Source organism: Schizosaccharomyces octosporus (genome assembly GCF_000150505.1).
Source record: "Schizosaccharomyces octosporus yFS286 unplaced genomic scaffold supercont6.3, whole genome shotgun sequence".
NCBI lineage: Eukaryota > Fungi > Ascomycota > Schizosaccharomycetes > Schizosaccharomycetales > Schizosaccharomycetaceae > Schizosaccharomyces > Schizosaccharomyces octosporus.
In genome coordinates, this window is record NW_013185621.1 from 94,646 (window position 1) to 114,626 (window position 19,981).

Below are 19,981 nucleotides of genomic sequence, written 5' to 3' on the forward strand. Positions count from 1 at the left end.
AACTTAAAAAATATACAGACTATATGATGGAGTGCAAAAGATGTAAGTAAACAGAAATTACAATCATTTGAAAGCAAAATTATTGATATCACTCATCGTATTTACCAGACAGGTCTTTTCGTCGCGTAGGAACGTCAAAAGGCATATAATGTTCGCTTGCATCTAATTGTCGAAACTTTGTTTTTCTTTCTAAAACGTGACCAAACGTCCGTAAATACCGATACATGTACTAATTTAAGCAATTCTACTAAAAGTTTTACCATCAGCTATGGGGCAATATGCCAACAAAACCATTTTCATTCATTCTGTATTAAATTTACTCCAATTCGGTAATGTTGCCGCGCTCAGAGACATAGATACCATCCAAGAACTTACGAATATCCTTGTTACGGACATTGCAAATTTGCTTGATGTTGGCAGCAGATTGAGAAACGTTTTCCAAAGAGTTGCCCTCGATGATCAATTCATCCTTGACGTTAGAGGACATGGAAACGGTGACACCAGGCAAACACTTGATGACACGAGTGATACGCTCACCCAAGAAGTTACGGATCTCAACAACGCTACCGTTTTCAGACAAGTTAATGTTGATGGGAAAGTGTGCATAGACAAGACGCATCTTGTAACGGAAGCCTTGAGTAACACCGATTATCATGTTGTTGATAATGGAGTAGACGGTACGAAGGCAAGCGTTGTGCAAACGAGAACCGTGCCAGACAATGAATTTAATAACATTGCCTTGCTTCTTCATTTCCAAGTCAATATGGCGCAAGCTCTTGCTAAGACTACCACGAGGACCGGTAACGGTGACTTGGCGGGCTTTAATATCGACGTTAACTCCCTTAGGAATAGTCAAAGTTTCGTCCTTGTAAATGTCGCGGCCCATCTTGTATTCTTTGGAACTTTTTCGTATGCACGGCGCTCAGCAAGTTTTAGTTTTGTTGTGGATCACTTACTGAATAAAAGCAGTCACGTTCGCATTAACCCTCACCCGGGCTAGGGTATGGTGGCGTGACTGCTTTTTTCGCTGAAAAAGTGGGTGCACAATTCAGCGCACAACTAGTTTACTCTTGACCAACGACGAACGACGAGATGGCATTAAAGACCTTTGAACTTCGTAAGCAATCTCAAGAGAAATTGGGTGAGCAATTACACGAGCTCCGTCAAGAGCTTGCCTCTCTCCGTGTGCAAAAGATTGCCGGTGGTTCTGGTTCCAAGTTGTCTAAAATGTAAGTTGTTAAAGAGATTGTAGAGACGTGCAGTGGTAAAGGGTCCGAGCTAAACACTCGAAATCCTCATGAATATAGTTTGGAGAAGTTAGAAATGGCCTTTTGCAACAACTGCTTGTTTTAACAGTTTCAGTTTAATGAGGATAATATGATGGCTAACCCCTATGTAGCAAGACCACTCGTAAGGACATTGCTCGTATCTTGACTGTTATCAACCAATCCAACCGTCTTGCCGTTCGCGAGGCTTACAAGAACAAGAAGTACCTTCCTCTTGATCTCCGTCAAAAGAAGACTCGTGCTATCCGTCGCGCTCTTACTCCTTATGAAAAGAGCCGTAAGACTCTTAAGCAAGTCAAGAAGGAACGTTACTTCCCTCTCCGCAAATATGCCCTCAAGGCTTAAATTGGTTAGGCTGAATAAAATTTAAGTAATTGCTCTTGCATCTTCCTATATTGTATTGTTGTAGTATTTGTGTTTTTTTGTCTTGTATAAGCATTAATGTATTCCACTTATATTCTGTATCAAAAAAATTGACTGAAGCTTACGTTAGCTTTTCATCTTCACAAACAGTAATTAACCACCTTCACCTTAGTTTGTTGTCATCCGCACTCCTTTACTTTCTAGGTTGTTAATTCTTCCGTACCAAATCGTCGTCTGTTCACCTGAATGTCATTTCCCAGACAAGTCAGGCTTTTGCGACAGCTACAGACGTTCTATCCTTCTGCTTTGACACACAATACTGCACGATGTCTCATTGTTAAGCTAATCTTAGAATCACCTCTCACAACAGCAATTAGTTTATTAAATCCAGACGGAACGACTGTTGAAGAATGGAACTATCTTTGTTCCTTGACTGACTGCTTTTCGTGTATTTTATGTTCACAGAAGTTCATTCCTTCAGAATTGCATCCTGTAGCACAAAAAGTATTTATTTCGACTCTTCTTCCGAAACTGAACGCTTGGATAGAGCACTTCAGTTCTCAATTTGTATCGCGGTGTGCGTCTGCGCCCATCAATTTACAGGAATTCCCTTTTGTACTCTTCTTTCAGTCTCCTTTGGGTGTTCAGCTATTTTTTCGTTCATGGGAAACAATTGAAGAATCTTCGAAATTTTTACTTTTCTCCAATTTCCTATCAGTTTGTTCGTTCTCTGCCGCATTTGAGCTTGCACGGCTTTGCCAAGATCATAACACTCGATCCAAAACAGTCCGATTACTTTGCCGTTCATCTCCATTAAAGAATTCGTTGCTACGGTCAGAATTTTACGAACAATTTAGTGCTATAATACTTCAAGAAAATCCTGATGATCTTGTTTATGGTCTTGTGAAAGAATGTATATTAATGACCGGGTCACCCGAGTTAGTCCGGCTCGCGCTAAAGAGAATGAACACATTGCTCCTTTTATGTCTCCCACGACATCCGGAAATTGTAAATAAAGAATTTTGTCTCCAATGGACTGAACTAGCTGAGAGATATTGTTGTCAAGAAGACTGGATTTCTCTGTTAAATATAATTTGCGACTTTAAGTCTTGCAGAGCAGTCATTCATAAAGAATGCTCTGAATTCTTAAAACAACAAACTCATTCAAGGGCGGCTAAGATGGTTGGCATAAAACTAGCCATTCAGTATGATCCTAAAAGTATAGTACCTCGGATTAAGAGTCTTCTAGAAGAAGGTGTTTGTGATCTACTTCTCTTAGAAGCCTTGCGACTCGCGACTACTTTTGGCTCTGTAAAAAAGTTAGTTGTAAGTTATCCGAAGATTTTGCGGCAACTGATAGATGGCTTGGATCCAAACTCGTCCTTAATTGAGGTTAATTCCTCTGCTATTATACTCTATAATCTCTGCAAATTTAAAGTTCAAAAAGCTGAGAATGAACAAGAATTGCAACGGTTGCGCTCTATGGCTGAAGCGGATTCATCTTACGCTGCTTCCCCTGAGGACGAGCAAGTACCAACTGAGAAAAGAATACAAGCTGTTATTAGTCTTCAGATTTTACAGAAACTGTATATCTTGTCTCATACCCATCTCTCTTTGAATGAATTAATCCCTAAAATTTTAGTACATGTTGCTAGCGTCCGAGGCAACAGGCCTGAACTTGCGCAATATGGTGCTGTACGATTTTTGACTAAAACTTACTTTACTGAAAGGTTCGATTTTAATGCAGCCCATGCTTTAGCAAAGATTCTCATTAGTATTGCACCTCAAAGCATATTTACTGGCTCTTTACCCTCTAATCGAGCAATCGATCCTATTTGCAAATTACTGCTAAACAGCGAAGAAAAAAATAGCGAATATCCTGTTTTATTGGCAAAGTTTGAATCTTTATTGGCCCTAACAAATCTAGCATCCATGGACGAAACTAGTCGTCAAGCTATCATTACCAAGTCATGGACAGCTATCGATGATTTGCTAATAAGCAATCATGAATTAATTCAAAGAGCAACAGTAGAACTTGTTAATAATTTGTCTCTTTCTCCATACTGTTTAATCAAATTCATTGGAGAGAGCAACTCTGGGCCCGAAGCGACACGCCTAAAAATTTTAACGGCATTAAGTGATGCTGATGATGAAGCAACAAAATTGGCCGCTTGTGGAACTTTGGTGCAAGTTTGCAGTTGTGAAGCAGGATGTAAAGCGTTATTGGACATTTATTCGGACTTCAAATTTGTGATTCGTATGTTGACAGATGAAAACATTGGTGTCCAACATCGTGCACTAGTCTGTATATGCAATCTTGTATTTTCTGATGATGAAGTAATCCTTGCAGGATTGAATAAAACTCCGGAAGCCCTGCTCACATTACGTACTTATAAATCTACTCAAAGAGAACTATTGGCATTAAAAGAGGAAGCACTTTCGAGGATCAAAAGTTTAACAAAATCGTGAGCAAACAGAACATCAACGAAGAAACATATAGAAAGAAAAGAATTAAAGATCCTATAGCAATGCAAAGGTAAATGAACCACATAGATTAAATATTTAGTAATGATTTTCCAAAACGTGTAAACCGCAGGATAAAAGAATATAAGTCTCAACATAAGACTTCAAAAATAGGAACCAAAAAAAAGCATCGTTACCATTCTACGAAAAAAATTATATACTTTCTTAATTATATTATATTTGGATGGTCATTCGGCGGAACTTGATAGGGATGTTGTTTGGTTTGAGAAAATGCTTACGTCTTTCTTCAGGACGTTTTTCACCGTGAAAAAGCTCGTCATGTTTTTGGAAGTGTTCAATATCCTCGGGATGATTCCAGTTTTCGTCAGGCTCATCGAGACCAGCAGGATGGTACTTCTCTACGTGATGCATTTCAAACTCTTCTTCTTCATCTCCATGGTGTCCAGGGAAACCAAAATCAGTAAGCTCGCCTCCTTTTTTACGGAAGTTCAGAAATTCAGTCAAAGTAACAATTCGATCTTGTGAAGCATCAGTTTTTTTCAAAACGTCAACCAGAATTTCATTTTTTTTGGAGAACGGAACTTCATCATTTTCATATATACCGTAAAGAGTAAGTATGTCACGATCTGTCCAAAATCCTTTCTTGGCTAAATCATGAAGACGAAAGAAGGATTCGTCTGTGAATTCATCGATACGGTGTTCTTCTTTCATATGTGTTTCAATCCATCCTGCTAGTGCTGAATTCAGAAATATGAAAAATGAAAACCATTTTAAAAGCTTTGTAAACATGGTTATTGTTTCCGGATACTAAGAAGTATTCGTGTAGTGGGTAGTAGGTAACTGGTTGTTTGTGTTTAAAATATGCATTACATGGTTATATCTGTTCATGAATTTTTAAGTAATAAAACAAAACTTGCGAAGCGAATAAAAGTAGCAAAATAAATAAATTTAAAAAACGTACTAATAGTTTCTATAGTTTTGGTTGAGACTTGGCATACCTTACGTTACAAAAAAAAAAAAGGTCTTAATCTTTCATCTACACTTTATACCTTTTTCTTTAATTGATTTTTGAAAAATTCTATTCAATTAGAAGTGCACCGTTCCAACTACGTCTGAGAAACTAGACGGCTTACAATTTTTTGAACCAAAATTAAGTAAATAAACATAAGAATACGTGGGAATTTAGCTATTTGAGAAGCAATGGAAATTTAACTTAAAATTGAATAAATTTCTGATTTATTGGGAATCTACAAGCTTAACGGTTTATCTATATTCATATACTTTGCTAATTTATATAAAAATCATATACATGGTTAAGCTTCGTACATCAACAGTAATTTGGGTAGCAAATAATGAGTTTTATGCAAATTAATTCAAAAACTTCATTTTTTTCTTCTTTCACTTTCACTTTACGAGTTCTGTTCTTCAGAAATTCATTCAGAGTCTTTAGGCTGTTGTCTCAAAGTGTCAAAAGTAATTCTTGTATTTTTATTTATATTATGACTTTTTAGTTGTTCTTTATCAAGCTCATTGGATTCATTGTTTTGACCATTTCCCTACAACCCATTTCATCCATTTTCCTCTTGAGCATGTCTGAAGGGCGATCCAAAATTTGCTCTGTTTGCACGACAAATATTAGCAAGTATCGATGTCCTGGATGTGAAACTTCATATTGCTCTTTAAATTGCAATAAAACTCATAAAGGACAGACGAAATGTTCAGGTCAAAGAGACCCTACAAAATTTATTCCTAAAAATCAACTCGTTGGTCATTTGAACTCCGATTATAACTTTCTTACTGGTTTGGAAAAGGTTTTAGAAAAGAAAGAGAAGGAGGAATCCTCTCCCATTCATCGCCTGGATCGAAACCGGACACAGCTAAAACGAACGATTGAGAAAACAGGAATTAACATTCATCTAGCTCCTCCTTCGTTCAAAAAGAGGAAAGAGAATAGAACACATTTTGATAGAAGAAAGAGACACATAGTGTGGACTATTGAATGGCAACTTCACAATGATTCCATTCAAGGAACTCCAACTGTTGTTTGCTTGACGCATCAGAACAATGAAAATGAATCCATTGACAAATTATGGGAAAAATGTCTTCAAGAAAACAAAGATAAGTTATCTATAGATCTCTCAAAATTTCAGTTGGACAACCATCCAAAATGGGTCATGAAAGCGAGGCGGTCGGCTTCTCGCGGTGATATCTTCAGAAAAGTATCACCATTTATACCCATTTCATCTGTATTACAAAAAGCAGAGATATTTGAGTTTCCGACGATTCATGTTCTTCCTGGAGAGGTTCCTGTGATCACACTTTCTGATTACGAAACATCATCCGAAGAAGAAGAAACAAGTGATGAAAGTGAGAGCGAAAGCTCTGATAGTGAATCCTCTTCCGATGGTATTGAAGGTGAAGATGATACCAAGAAACCAGATTTATCGGTCTCCAATGAAGAGTATTCGGTAGGGCGAAAGGAAACGCCAATTTCCAATTTAGAAACTTCATCAATTAAGAGGGAGGAAACAGAAGCACAAAGAAATGCAACAGACGTTTCTTTGGATGATGTACTTTCAACAAGTAAGGCGAAATCAAACTCCGTTGAAGACTCAACGACTCTTCCTCCTTTGTTCGGTGCTTTTTTCCAAAAGAAAGATTGATTCCGACTTACATATTAATTGGCAAACGCCTCTTATTTTTTGATATTATGGTTTATTTGGTATAATGGGTTTTGGTTAATGATTTCAATAGAATACAGGTTTTGGCTCACATTATTCGATTTGTGTAGAATATAATTCCATTCGTATTATTCAATCTTCATTTCTTTCACTGGACAGCCGAGATTAATTTCAATTTACTAGTTTAAACAGGGATTTTAAATTAATCGCTCCAAGCTTTTCTTATGAAGTCTCCTCTTTGTATTTCATCCTTTCATTTTGGTAGTCTCAAAACTCTCTAGAGGTAATCCATGCTAACCCTTCAAAAATCTTTTTATTTACTTGAGCGGTTGCGCATTTCTGAGATGCCATGCTCACCGTTTTATTAGATTTTTAATATAAATAAAAGATGATTGAACACAACTATCAATGTATTCTCAAATTTCACTTGAGAAATTGTAAACATATACCTGTTCGTAAAAAATCCCAATAAAAAAACTTTTACTTCTTAAAAAATATCCATTTCCTGAAGATGAAAGTCATATAGTCATATATCTTGACTTCCAGCATAACCTTCATTTTCTATTACCCTTGAACTTCTTGACCAACCTTTTTTGTACTACTTCAAAAAGTGAAGCACGATGGCCAAACGACAGAATAATGAGTCAGAAGACACTCAAATGAATGAGATTATGAAAGCTCCAGACATGGATTTCATTAATATTGGTAATTGTCTTCCAAAATCTAAAAATGTTGATGTTGACATGAAATACAGATTTCGAATTTTTTGACCCTCAGCCTATTGACTTTCATGCCTTCAAGAACTTGTTGAAACAGCTTTTGGGTTATGACCACACAAACATTAATATTAGTGCTCTTTCTGATTTAATTTTAAGCCAGCCTTTATTGGGTTCTACTGTCAAAATCGATGGAAACAATTCTGACCCTTATGCTATGCTTTCTGTCATCAATTTAAATAGCAGAAGAGTAAGTCTATTATATAATCTATTTCGGTAGACCTGGAAGTGTTTGACGAGTACTAATATGCAATTAGGAAGAGCCGGTAGTAAAGGAACTCACTTCTTATGTGCTTTCTAGAATTGCAACAGTTAATCCTACTATGGAAAAGCAAGTTCGTGAGCTGTTGTCTCCAGAATCCAAAGCCCAGGTTGGTTTGATCATTAATGAACGATTAATCAACATGCCCGTTCAGGTAGTTCCTCCTATGTACAACATGCTTCTAGAAGAAATGCAGTGGGCCATCGATGCAAATGAACCTTACAATTTTACTCATTATCTATTGTTATCTAGAAGTTACGTCGAGGTAGCCTCCAAGCTCGATGATGAGGACGAACAACCAAAGAAGAAAGGCAAGAAGGCAGGAGAACAAGATCTATGCTACTTCCATCCAGAAGATGAACAGTTTCGTCAAGCCGCATTGGCCATTGCTGATTACCCTTTTGCCAACCAAGATTTCAACCCTGACATGAACCGCGTATTCCAGGATGCTGGTATTAAGCCTCAAGGTGAATCTGTTTTATTGACTCACGATGCTTTCAAGTCTGTAGTCCCCCAACTGCTAAATGTGTATAGTGTTTAATGTACACGATTAGGCTGCTAAGCTTAAAATATCTTTTATTTGATTTCGTTATTTTGGTTTTTGATGGGAATTGGTGCTCTGGGGTTTCATTTGATATAGCGATAATAAATCCTTTTTGACAAAAGAGATGTAATCGTTATAAAGCTTTTTCAGATGTTATGTATTATTAACATGGTAACATTCATTCCAATATTCATTTTTACAATATGTAGTAATTTACAGAGGATCTAAGCAAATATATATGATCGCCATAGATCAATCATTTAGATATGTCCTAGTAATAAATATATCAAAGAGAATTTGTTATAATAACACTATTCTGATTTTTTTTAACTCTTATTTACTCTCTTCGAATCATTTACCAGTGCCGTCTTAAATTTTTCTTTACTTACTTCGCTAAAGAAGTGAAAGGAATATATTTCATCAAAGGCAATAGAATATATTGACCAATATATATTTCATGAATGCTCAAGAAGGCGAAAACCCTTTCACCAACTTTGAAGATACTGTAGACGCTACTGAAGATGTTCAAGATTGGCGCTTTCTGTCCAATGTAAAAGTGTAAGCAATGACCACGGAACCCTTTTGAAAAACCTGCAATTATCTAGTTTACAATTCTGACAACAATATAGAGAACAAGGCAACTATACAATCCCTAAAAGAGGAGAAAAAGATTTCGAGCCAGATGGAACACTGAAGCAAGAGGGAGTGTTGGAAGTCAGCCGTAAGGCTATGTACGATGCCTTGTCAGTAGAGAGACTTATTTCTTTGTACGTTTCAATGTCATTAGCAGTTTAATTTGAAGAAGCGTTAGCTAACCAGTCGTCAAAGCAAGCATGTTATTATTGGCGTGTGGAATTGTGAGAAGAAGATGGCTTGCGTTGAGAAAGTGCATGGACCATTTTTTAAAACGATGGGCCAAGGTGATTCAAAAAATCGTGTGTGGTTACTCCCTGAAGAAACATTATATTTGGTTGAACGAGGATCAATGGAATGCTGGACATCACAGGGTGTTCCTATGAGTCTTCAGTCCCTCTACACAGCAACTATACCATCTTGTGGCTCATTAGAGAATTATCTTGTATATGCTCATCTGCGAAGATGCGGATTTTCGGTTGTGCGATCTCAGCAAGTTGAAAGAAACTATGATAATTTATCTAAGTCTACAGAAAGCGCAAGAGTTTGGTTGTGGAGTCTTGGGATGAAGAAAGCACTGTCTGCTTTCCATTATTTGAGCTTTATAAAGCTTTGGCGACCAAAGTTTACGAAAGGGTACGGTCTTTTACCGAATCGAACATACAGAGATTTTAAACAAATATATGAAGATATCCAAATAATTTCTGGGTACTCTCCAAAGCCACACAGTCTTGAAGAAACACCCGCTGCGCCTTTTCATTTAACTTTTGATGTATATAAACCAACCGAAATTTTCAAAAAATCAGCCCTAAAAGAACCTGATTTTAGAATCTGCGTCGTTGACGCTCAAAATACAAAAGTTCCGACGTGTATGCAACTAAACAGTCTCTTCGGCATAGTCCCTGTTCAAGAAAACCCGTCGAGGCATATGATGCAAAAACTGAAGGAAGGGAAAAGGAATATTATTTTTGCTGTTGTCGATTATGGGGTCATTAGTTATGTTCGATTTTCTGATGTGGATATGAATGAAAAATTATTCCTTGAACCACCAAAAAGACGTGGAAAGGGAGACGTAAAGAAAAATGGATTAAAAGGTACCAATCATAAAGGGAATTGAAGGGAAAATCTAAACCCTAAGACACTGGTGGTTTAGGTCATATTATGAACTATAAACTCATAAGTTGAGTCTTTCTCCTTACAAGATATCTACATTTATTTAGTTTGTTTCTTAGGAATATGTCTTTTACTATGACTTCGACGAATGCACGTTTCCGATCGCCAGAAGGGTCGATCATTCTATGTTTCGAATCAATAACTTACAAGGTAAAGCGGTTCCCATTCAGATAAGGAATAGAATGGGATCATCTATCAAAAGTCATCTAATAGAAGTACCTCTACATTTTATAAAGCAGGTTGATTCCTATTTACCATGCCCATTTTATAAGCGGTGTCTGAGAGCTGGTCAGAGGTATTTATTTATTTTTTTTTTTACATCTACGGGATGGTGCATCTTATTTATTAGGGCTATTGAGCTATTCACAATTTGTAGTTTGCAGTAAACAATCTCTATATTTGTCGATCAGCAGAAATCGTAGACAATTTGGAGCATTCACTTACAAACCTAATAAATACAACTTTAACTGGTCCTGTTATTTAAGGGCCTTAATTTACTTCTTTCGCTTACTGGTACTTCATTTTCTTTCTTTTTAAATATAATTATATTTACGAGCCGATATATTTTACAAAGTGAATGTCCAACGTTAATAGAAGTAAAAAAGAATTTTTTTTTTAAAAGTAAAAACTAAATTTATTGTTTATTAATATATAATTATTGTGCAAATTGTTCACCAAGGCGATAGCTTTATGAGTAGTAGTAAGCCAGCCCGTACGGATACCAAAGTCACCAACTCCCAACTCTGTCATTCACAGCAAACACATACAAAAGAATCAGAAAGCTGAAGTTTTAGGATGCCAATGAATAATATGAGATCATTTACAAGAAACTTGAATAAGATCTCTCAAAAACGGGGCATTCACGGAGTCTCGTATGCACCTCAAAAATTACAAGGTATTTCCTTCGCTGGTAGAGAAACGGCTAGTCCCACTGGATCTTTGTCCGTTGTTGTACGTGCTGGTAGCCGCTATCAACCCGATGCCGGAGTTGCTCACTTATTGGAGAAGTTTGCCTTTAAAAACACCGAAGATCGCTCTGCCTTGCGTATTACTCGTGAATCAGAACTTTTGGGAGGTCAGCTTTCCACTCAATTGACTCCTGAACATATTATTTTGACTGCACGCTTCTTAAACGAGTACATGGAATATTATGCTCGTTTACTTGCCGAAGTTATTGATGCTTCTCAATATCTTGGCTTCCAATTAAAAGAAGAGGTTTTGCCCACCGCAAAATTGGAAAGCTCTTTATGGAAGGGCAACCCCATGAACGTTGCCTTAGCCAAACTTCACGAGAAAGCTTTCCATCGTGGTCTTGGTGACTTGCCTTATCTTCCACTTGGCGCTAATGCTTCCATTTCCCAAATTGCTGATTATGCTAAGGCTGCCTACGTAAAATCTAATTTTACAGTTGTTTCTTCTGGCCCTGATGTTCAAAAGGCTGCTGATGCAGTTGCAAAGTATTTCTCAGTTGTTCGCGATGGAAGCCCTCTTCCTACCGCTCCCACCAAGGTTGCATCTGGTGAATCTCGCATTTACTCTAGCAAGCCAATGAACCACTTCTTACTTGGTTTCCCCACTAACTCTGCTCCTTCGGCTGAGCTTTATGTCTTGTCCTCTATTCTAGGTGGTCGCTCCTCTGTCAAGTGGTCTCACGGAAACTCTTTACTTGCTAAAGCTTCTGAGAAGGCTTCTGGATTCAAGGCCACCGCTGCCGCCAACTTGCATCCTTATACTGATGCTAGCCTTTTGTCCATTGCAGTTTCTGGTACTTGCCCCAAGTCTATCAAGGCTACTGCTTCTGAATCTATGCAAGCCCTTAAATCCTTGACTTCTTCGATTCCTGTAGAAACCATTAAGGCCGCCGTTGCTGATGCCAAGACTAAGTACCTCAGTGCATATGAACCCAGTGTTTTAAACCCTGTTTCTACCACTTCTCTCTTTGCTACAAGTTATCAACCTGAGCCTTTCATTTCTGCTTTAGATGCTGTCACACCAGAGTCTGTCGCCAAGACTGTCTCCACCTTATTATCTCGTCCTGCTAGCACCGTTGCTGTTGGCAAGCTCAACCATTTGCCTTACTATGATGAGCTCTAAAGTTTCCCTCGATCTTTTTGTTCTTTTATTATTTAATTGAACAGCATTCCAATATAGCTCTAAAAGTACCTGATAATTATCCAAATTGCTGAATTTTCTTACATTAAAAAGAAAAATATATAGCAAGCCTTGGAATTACTTTCTTTTTACCATCGCTGTGTTATGGTTTTCTTTCCATTGAAAGGTATTGAATAAAACTATGACTACTTCATGGAATTTTATATCAGCTATACTACAAATTCGTGAAAATAAATCTACATCCATAAAGATCAAACTTGCAAATTAAGTTGTATGCCATTTATTTAAGACGTATGAACTGTAGTCAATAAATATTAAACATCTTAGTTGATACTGTGCTCTTTAAACGTAAACCCCCCGAATTCGTTATGATTATCGTTTCCAATATTATACATATATACATCGCCTCCGTTACAGCAGACTGAAAGTTTGGTTGTATCAGGACTAAAGACACCGTGGGTGATCGCAAAGTCAAGCTCAGCAAAGTTTTGTATAAATGGTTCATTAAAACGAAGATCCCAAACTTTTACAAAGCCATCACTGCCACCGGTAACAAATAAACTCCCATTTGGAACCCATTGGGCCATAGTAACACCTGCATCGACTTCTTCCTGGTTTGCATCATCAAAATGAATCATTTTCGTTTGTCCATGTTTCAAAACATTCAAGATTTTGTTGGGTTTACGAGAATCCCAAACAAAAGTTTGATTGTCGGTTCCGCTAGATGAAACAAGAAACCCAGAGTTGCTAATTGTAGCATGGTTAATATCTCTTTGGGAGGTATTAAATACAATGGCAGGTTGGTAAATCCTTGTATCAATGTAATATACTTTTCCGCTCTGAGAGCTGTTACTACTGGCTACAAATCCAATGTTTGACGGATGCATATAAAGCGAGGTAAATGCTTCATCAGTTGTGTTGAATCTTTGAATGAAGTCTCCATTGATAGCATCAAATAGAGCAAGACATCCACGGGAATCAGACAGATGAAAACTGTCGTAGCCTACCACAACGCGAGAAGAGGAATCATTATGTGAAGAAGAATATTCAATCAATGATGCAGAGTATCTTTTCTTTAGTGCTTTAGGATATGCTAGTTTTTGAGAAGACAAAATAGAGCCTGAGACTTCGTCTATTTGTAACATATAACCGAGACCGTTTTTGCATGCTACTGCAAGAACGTTATCTTTGGATAAAGAAAGCTTGTGGATTCGATCAGTTGGTTCATTAAAAATTCCACAGAGGTTTCCCTCCATGCCCCATACCTTCACGGTATTATCAAATGCACCTGTATATAAAAACTGACCATTCCGAGAAAAGCAAAGATCGGAGATCGTTGAAAACTCGTTCTCTCCATAACAGTTTATTTTGTAATGGCCCTCTAAAGCCTGAACTGTGTCCCACTGATAATCACCGAGCCATAAATTGCCAACTCTATTGTATGCACCATCTTGAGCGGTACTTCCAAAGGCGAATTTCCCAAACAAAGGATTAAAATCAACACACACTGTATCACCACTTGTTTCGTTAAAGTACTTCCAAGGTGTCATAAACAGAATGGTCTCACTCTGTATGAGGTTAAGACAATTTCCTCGATAAAAGTGTGATAATTTCGCATCGTGTAAATTTTCAAAATACTTTGGAAAAAAACAATCTCGCTCTCGTTTCTTTAATTGCAATGCCCCATAATCTGCAACAGGGATCAGGTTTGGACAATCAGCCTCGAATTTCTGACAATCTTCGTAAGTTCTTCCAGGTATTTTTGGAGAAATATTAAATGGAAAAGCATCATGGAATCGAACGGTGTTAACAGGCCCATACTTCATCGTCATCTCCTGAAGGATTTGGCATTCTTGGGGAGTGAAATCAACATGAAGGATTGTAGACTCCAAAAGAGTTTTTGGTGCATTGTATAAAAGATCTAAGTTTTCTCTAGCCTTTTTACTCAAGTAAGGACGAGATTTTGCATAGTATGTCCCAGAACTTAAACGCAACCTTAAATCTTCATCTGCGTCTACACTTTCTTGTTCTTTTTTACTTATGGTCATCTTTATAGGTCGGGAAATCCGGTCACGGGGAATTTGTACTTGATCAAAAGGATCATAAAGCTCAAATCCATCCTCCAAATTATCATAACTCGTTTCATCATCCGAGTCTGAATTTAGCGAAAGCTCATTTTTAGAATTAAGTAGAGTTTTTTGTCTTTTTATAGATGGAACAGCTTCGTTCATGCCATGAAAAGATCCTTTTGTAATCGCCCAGTGGATTTATCCTAGGTAATGATTTTGCACACCGAAACAATATCGCTTATTACTTATCAAGTCAAAATTTCTTTTTGTTTTGTTTCGTTTTGCTTTCTATTGTCAAATACTTAAGGTGTTAATTCCTTGAAATTTTAGTATCGGTTAAATGTGACAACCGAGCAGCAGATTTGCTACTACTATGTGTACTGCATTAGCTTGCTTTAGCAACTATAGTGGTTAGATGGATTAGCTCTTAGTTAATGGTACAGCTTTGACAAATGAAAAAAAAAAAAGTTAATTATTAACATCTAAATAAATAAAGAAATAAATAGCAAAATGTTGAATGAAGTCTAAAGCAATAATAAATGTACGAAGCCTTCATAATAAACAAGAAGAATCAAAACAAAGATGGTATACAATATATATATATTTTGAAGAAATTAAAGAGTGAAGTCAGAGGAAAGACTTGCACACGTCAAACCATGAACAGACACCATAAAAACCAAGTTCATTATTTCAACAAAATAGAAAGATGCGAAGAACAAACTTTCAATACGAATTCAGGCTCAATTGGAAAACAAAAACTGCATGTCCTCTACCGAAAGCTGGTTAAGAGCTCTCTCATCTTGATCGATCGTAGCATGGATCATCTGCGCCTTCTTATCCTGAAGTTCGATAATCTTACTCTCAATAGAATTTTCAATACAAAGCGTAGTGACACGAATCGGTCGCTTTTGTCCAATTCGATGAATTCGATCCATGGCTTGCCACTGCACAGCTCCATTCCACCATGGATCCATCATAAACACTTGGGAAGCTTCAGTAAGATTTAGAGCAACACCACCAGCTTTTAGAGACACAAGAAATATGGTGATGTTTATATCTTTACTAAAGGCTTCAATTGTAGCTGCTCTTGCTTTTGGAGTCATACCACCGTCTAACTTCACGCAGTTGAACCCGGCTTTTCTAAGCCGCCAATGAATGAGGTCTAACATGGAGGTAAATTGAGAAAATACAATCGACTTTATAGTCCTGTCTTTCCTTCTAAGTAGGTATAATTCCTCCACTAACGCTTCAATTTTGGTGGAAGAACGCCAATTATTCATGTCAATACGGTTAAGAATCGATGCATTCTTAAATTTTTCCTCTGAAAATTCTTCCATAGAAGGTGCACTTAAGTCTATGCTTAGAGGTATGAAACATGCAGGACATGCAACTTCTTCGGATTCCCCCGCAGAACTCAAGAACTCAGAAATACAGAGCCGGCAAAACGTATGATGGCATCTGGACTCAATGGCGTCTTGTGCAACTTCATCACATATTCTACATACTATGTTCTCTTGCGTGTCGATGTCCACTGTCTTTCTCTTACCTGCTAACACCAAATCGGGATGATCAGCCATCTGACGCATCCTGGTAATCAACTGAAAAATGTTCGCGTAGTTATTCAAAACGACACCTTGTGCAAGATAAGTATTAAACTTCCTTTTGGAGTCCATATATAAAGATTGATAAACATCTTCTTCCTCTTCATTGAATAAATCGCGTCGCACTTCTACGACACGAGGAGGAAGACCTAAATCATCAGCTCTTTCTAATTTAGTTCTCCGAAGCATAATGTTGTTTAACAATCGATGAACCTTCGCGAATCCAGCTCTACCAGGTCCATCACTGCCAAATTTTTGTATAGGTTTCAACATTTCTGCATTGAAGTAACACGTATGGCTCATTGGTTTATGTCCGCAATGGTCGCAATTGCTTCTATCTGAGAATTGCCACTGAAGAGACTTACAATCACATTGCAAACAATAATAAAAAGCGAACGGATCAGCACGTAAAAATCTAAGTAATGAAAATAACTCACCAATTCGGTTTTGCAAAGGCGTTCCCGAAAGGCAAATTCGTCTTTTCGTTTTTAGAGTGCAGACTGCCCTTGCAGTATTACAAGTTCTGGATTTTATACCATGGGCCTCATCTAGAATAATCCTATAAAACTGCAAATTATGCAGCAAAGATTTCTCTTTAACAAGTCCTCCTTTACGGCGGAAGCCCGAACGTTCTTTTCTGTAAGCAGATTCAATGACATTATAACTAGTCAAAACGACATCATATTTTAACAGATCCTGAGAAGAAATGTTTCTAGACTGACCATAATACAAATAAGTGCTTAAAGCTTTATTAGTATGAACGTCAATCTCTTCTTTCCATTGCATAATAGCAACCACGGGCGCTACAACCAAGGTAGGTTCCCCTCTAGGTGTAGCAAGCAAAAGACCAATTGTTTGAATGGTTTTACCCATTCCCATTTCATCTGCCAAAATTCCTCCTCCAAAAGAAGATTCTTCTTGATGTCGGAGCCAGTATACACCTTCTCGTTGAAATGGCAGCAGACTCAATACCAACTCCTTCGGTTGTTCTATTTGTTGCACTTGCTGAGGAGCTTCACGTTCAAGGGCATCCCATACATTTTCCAGTTCAGGATGATTTCGAACTAACCGATGATGAGTCCGCTCATATGGCGGTATTCGAGTTGCAGGAGTGGTAGAGGTTCTAGATGAGGTAGTAGAAGGGGAAGAAGATAATCTTGAAGAAGTGGATCGTCCCTTTCCTTTCCGTTTTAAGCTCGCGAGAGGAATGGTGTCCTCGTCTGTTTCGGTAGACGAATCATCCTTCACTGCAGCCTTTTCCTCATCACTTTCGCTTAAGTCAATTACACTAGCGATCGTATCATCTTCGTCGACATATTCAGACTCATTGGATTTTGGAGATTCCTTAAGCTCGTCTGAATGATCGGATGAAAAAGAGGTCTCCGGTGATGAAAGTGGAGTAGACAGAAATTTTCTTGATCTTAATACACGTCCCTCGTTCAATTTAATGCCAGGATCTACTTCAAACTTCCTTTTCCTCTCATGGCCCTTTGAACTTTGCAAATGATCATTTATATCGAGCTTGGATGTAGCATCTTTCATGCCATTGGGTCCCCTTTCAGGAAGTAGGGTACTATCGCCTAACAAAGTATTATCATGCGGCATGCTTTGACTTTGGGTAGCTGGTTGACTGGGAACAGATTCCTGCTTATCATTAACATGTAGAAGCAGAGATTGTTCCTCGAACCTATTTGGTATTTTTTTTTCGACTAATTCAGAACCTTCATTATCTATTATATCTAGTGAACGAGTTAATTTGTCATCCTCTGTATCACTCGCAGCAATTATATCGGCGATGGGTGATGATGAATCAGTCAAGTCTATGTCTTCGTTGGCTCTCTGTTTTTCTCCTTTGTCTCCTTTGTCTAAAACTACGGAAACGAAAGTCTGATTTCCCTTTCCTGGCAAACTTTGTTGACTTGATACCTTCTCATTTTCATTTATGGCATTGGAACCTTCAAAAGGATATGAATCATGGGTATTCTGATTCTCTAAAGGACCAATTGTTTTTCTTAAATTATTTTCATCAAGTATTTCCCTCGAAATATCTGATTTCTCAGTCAGAACGTCCATTAGTAGTTCGCTCTGGGTAAGTTCGCCACGCGTATCTAAATTTAATTAATGGTCAGAGTTACCCTCCTCCAAATAATAGAAGTAGACACGAATGGCTAGAGGAAGCCGAGTAAGAGGACCGAATTCAGCATTAACTGAATTTTTAAGGGTACGTAATTTATGTTAAGTCGCAACTAACGAACTTACAGTCTCAAGGAATCAATACATCTGCCTTGGGAAGAGCACGTCCTCCAAATCCCGAATCTACAGAACAAACTAATCAAGGTTCTGGTACAGAAATAAATGGAACCGTTGACTCACCAATTTCCGAAGAAACGCCACTCATCGAAACAACGACTGTTCAAGTTCAAAGCTCACGTAGGCCAGGAGGTAGAAGTGTGAAGAAGAAGAAAAAACCTATAGAAGAAGATGATGATGATCACAACATAAGTTTTGGTTTTCATCGTGCTGGATTTTCCTATAAGTCGCGTGAAAATGCTGGTAAACTGGACTTTTGTGTTCACTGCCAATGTCGATTTACGATTACCCCTTATAGCAAATACAGTGAAAAAGAAAATGGGTGGCTTTGCTATCCTTGTAGTCGTGGTGCTGAAGAGCAACAAGTTCCTGAAATTCACACTCGAAAGCGACGTGCAATGACAAGGAAAAAAGCAGCAGCAGCTACTATGGATGAAGAATTGAATGTTCCCAAGCTTCAAGACATATGCATACGGATTATTGCCGAATATATTCATGATGTTGAAGCTTTGGGAGATATTGGACAATTAAACATGGATAAAATAAGCCAAATTATTTCCAAAAATAGATCTTTGGATGATACAACTGTACAACTATTTTTGACTGGAGACCAAACAGAGCTAAGATTGTACGATTGCTCCCGATTAACAGATGGAGCTTTGTTGCAGATCGCCCAGTATTGTCCCCGTTTACATACTCTGCACTTGACTTTTTGTGGACAAATGAAAGATGAAGTTTTCAATTTATATTCTGAAAAACTAACTGAACTAAAAGACCTTTCTATCAATGGTGCTTTCCTTGTGTCTACTAATACGTGGATATCTTTCTTGAAGAAACGCGGTCTCCAGTTGACCGAACTAGAAATAACGGATACAGCTAAAGTTCATTCTTCGGTCATAAATGCGATTGTAGATTACTGTCCGAATCTTGTAACTCTGACTTTATCGCGGATTTTTTATATGGATGATGAATGTGTTCGCTTGTTGTCCGGCTGTAAGAACCTTACAACCTTGCGTATTGAATCACCCGGTCAGACTGTTACTGATGGAAGTGTATTAGACGTCTTAAATCAAATTGGTAGTGGTCTCCAAACCCTCAGTTTAGCGGGCTGTTCCAAACTGTCAGATGAAGTGCTGAAGCAAGGTATAGGGCCTTGTTGTGGTCGTCTTCGTAATCTTGATTTAAGCGGTTTGTCAGAATTAACGGACGATGAAGCAGCTTCTATGTTTGGGAGTTGGAATATTCAATCCGGATTGGAAACATTATCTTTAAGAAGATGTTTAGGACTCGGTGATCGAACGCTTCGTGCTGTTTTGGTAAATTCGGGACAATCGCTTTCCAGTTTGGACTTGAATGGACTGTCATACATCACGTCGGATTCTCTTCATTATTTAGCAAAGTTTCCTCTTCCCAGGCTTCAAACATTGGACGTCAGTTGGATACGTGACATGAATGACAAACTAGTATGTGAGTTTGAGGAAAATAAGCCTGCGCTTGCAAAACTTTTAGTATGGGGCAACAATCACGTTTTGATGCCAACAAAACGACTTTTGTTGATTGGAAGAGAGGTACAATAATTGTCAAAATTAGGTAATCATAGCTGGACTATTTATTCAAATATTTATTTATTTAATTGTTCATGAATAGTACAATAAAATGAAGTACTTTTAAAAAAAAAAGTTTTCTT

General features: G+C 37.7%; 11 protein-coding genes across 11 annotated transcripts; 7 read left to right on the forward strand and 4 right to left on the reverse strand.

Moving 5' to 3' along the window:
* Positions 1 to 257: 257 nt before the first annotated feature.
* Positions 258 to 984, reverse strand: SOCG_04771 (60S ribosomal protein L9). The gene has a single exon (XM_013165363.1). The coding sequence runs from the start codon at positions 884 to 886 to the stop codon at positions 317 to 319; it is 570 nt and encodes a 189-aa protein (XP_013020817.1). The 5' UTR covers positions 887 to 984; the 3' UTR covers positions 258 to 316.
* On the reverse strand, positions 918 to 4,992 carry SOCG_04768 (uncharacterized protein). Its single transcript, XM_013165360.1, has one exon. The coding sequence runs from the start codon at positions 4,920 to 4,922 to the stop codon at positions 4,347 to 4,349; it is 576 nt and encodes a 191-aa protein (XP_013020814.1). The 5' UTR covers positions 4,923 to 4,992; the 3' UTR covers positions 918 to 4,346.
* SOCG_04770 (60S ribosomal protein L35) lies at positions 1,001 to 1,681 on the forward strand. Its single transcript, XM_013165362.1, has 2 exons — positions 1,001 to 1,229; positions 1,400 to 1,681. Exons 1-2 carry the CDS (start codon positions 1,093 to 1,095, stop codon positions 1,629 to 1,631), a joined length of 369 nt encoding a protein of 122 aa, XP_013020816.1. The 5' UTR covers positions 1,001 to 1,092; the 3' UTR covers positions 1,632 to 1,681.
* Positions 1,819 to 4,325, forward strand: SOCG_04769 (UCS-domain-containing protein Rng3). The gene has a single exon (XM_013165361.1). It carries the CDS (start codon positions 1,896 to 1,898, stop codon positions 4,116 to 4,118), a length of 2,223 nt encoding a protein of 740 aa, XP_013020815.1. The 5' UTR covers positions 1,819 to 1,895; the 3' UTR covers positions 4,119 to 4,325.
* A 551-nt stretch (positions 4,993 to 5,543) lies between the features above and the next one.
* Positions 5,544 to 6,976, forward strand: SOCG_04767 (snoRNA biogenesis protein). The gene has a single exon (XM_013165359.1). The coding sequence runs from the start codon at positions 5,723 to 5,725 to the stop codon at positions 6,794 to 6,796; it is 1,074 nt and encodes a 357-aa protein (XP_013020813.1). The 5' UTR covers positions 5,544 to 5,722; the 3' UTR covers positions 6,797 to 6,976.
* A 458-nt stretch (positions 6,977 to 7,434) lies between these two features.
* On the forward strand, positions 7,435 to 8,393 carry SOCG_04766 (CDK regulator; the record flags this gene model as incomplete). The annotated part of the gene is made up of 3 exons (XM_013165358.1): positions 7,435 to 7,519; positions 7,569 to 7,780; positions 7,848 to 8,393. The coding sequence occupies 3 exons, from the start codon at positions 7,435 to 7,437 to the stop codon at positions 8,391 to 8,393; spliced, it is 843 nt and encodes a 280-aa protein (XP_013020812.1).
* Positions 8,394 to 8,680: 287 nt separating this feature from the next.
* On the forward strand, positions 8,681 to 10,762 carry SOCG_04765 (tRNA-splicing endonuclease subunit Sen54). Its single transcript, XM_013165357.1, has 3 exons — positions 8,681 to 8,954; positions 9,026 to 9,163; positions 9,225 to 10,762. The coding sequence occupies exons 1-3, from the start codon at positions 8,854 to 8,856 to the stop codon at positions 10,144 to 10,146; spliced, it is 1,161 nt and encodes a 386-aa protein (XP_013020811.1). The 5' UTR covers positions 8,681 to 8,853; the 3' UTR covers positions 10,147 to 10,762.
* A 102-nt stretch (positions 10,763 to 10,864) lies between these two features.
* SOCG_04764 (ubiquinol-cytochrome-c reductase complex core protein Qcr2) lies at positions 10,865 to 12,600 on the forward strand. Its single transcript, XM_013165356.1, has one exon. The coding sequence runs from the start codon at positions 10,998 to 11,000 to the stop codon at positions 12,294 to 12,296; it is 1,299 nt and encodes a 432-aa protein (XP_013020810.1). The 5' UTR covers positions 10,865 to 10,997; the 3' UTR covers positions 12,297 to 12,600.
* SOCG_04763 (Rik1-associated factor Raf1) lies at positions 12,530 to 14,824 on the reverse strand. Its single transcript, XM_013165355.1, has one exon. It carries the CDS (start codon positions 14,543 to 14,545, stop codon positions 12,638 to 12,640), a length of 1,908 nt encoding a protein of 635 aa, XP_013020809.1. The 5' UTR covers positions 14,546 to 14,824; the 3' UTR covers positions 12,530 to 12,637.
* A 14-nt stretch (positions 14,825 to 14,838) lies between these two features.
* Positions 14,839 to 18,713, reverse strand: SOCG_04762 (DNA repair protein RAD16). Its single transcript, XM_013165354.1, has one exon. It carries the CDS (start codon positions 18,055 to 18,057, stop codon positions 15,124 to 15,126), a length of 2,934 nt encoding a protein of 977 aa, XP_013020808.1. The 5' UTR covers positions 18,058 to 18,713; the 3' UTR covers positions 14,839 to 15,123.
* SOCG_04761 (Rad7 Rhp7) lies at positions 15,021 to 19,900 on the forward strand. Its single transcript, XM_013165353.1, has 2 exons — positions 15,021 to 18,205; positions 18,246 to 19,900. The coding sequence occupies exons 1-2, from the start codon at positions 18,149 to 18,151 to the stop codon at positions 19,869 to 19,871; spliced, it is 1,683 nt and encodes a 560-aa protein (XP_013020807.1). The 5' UTR covers positions 15,021 to 18,148; the 3' UTR covers positions 19,872 to 19,900.
* The last annotated feature ends 81 nt before the right edge of the window (positions 19,901 to 19,981 follow it).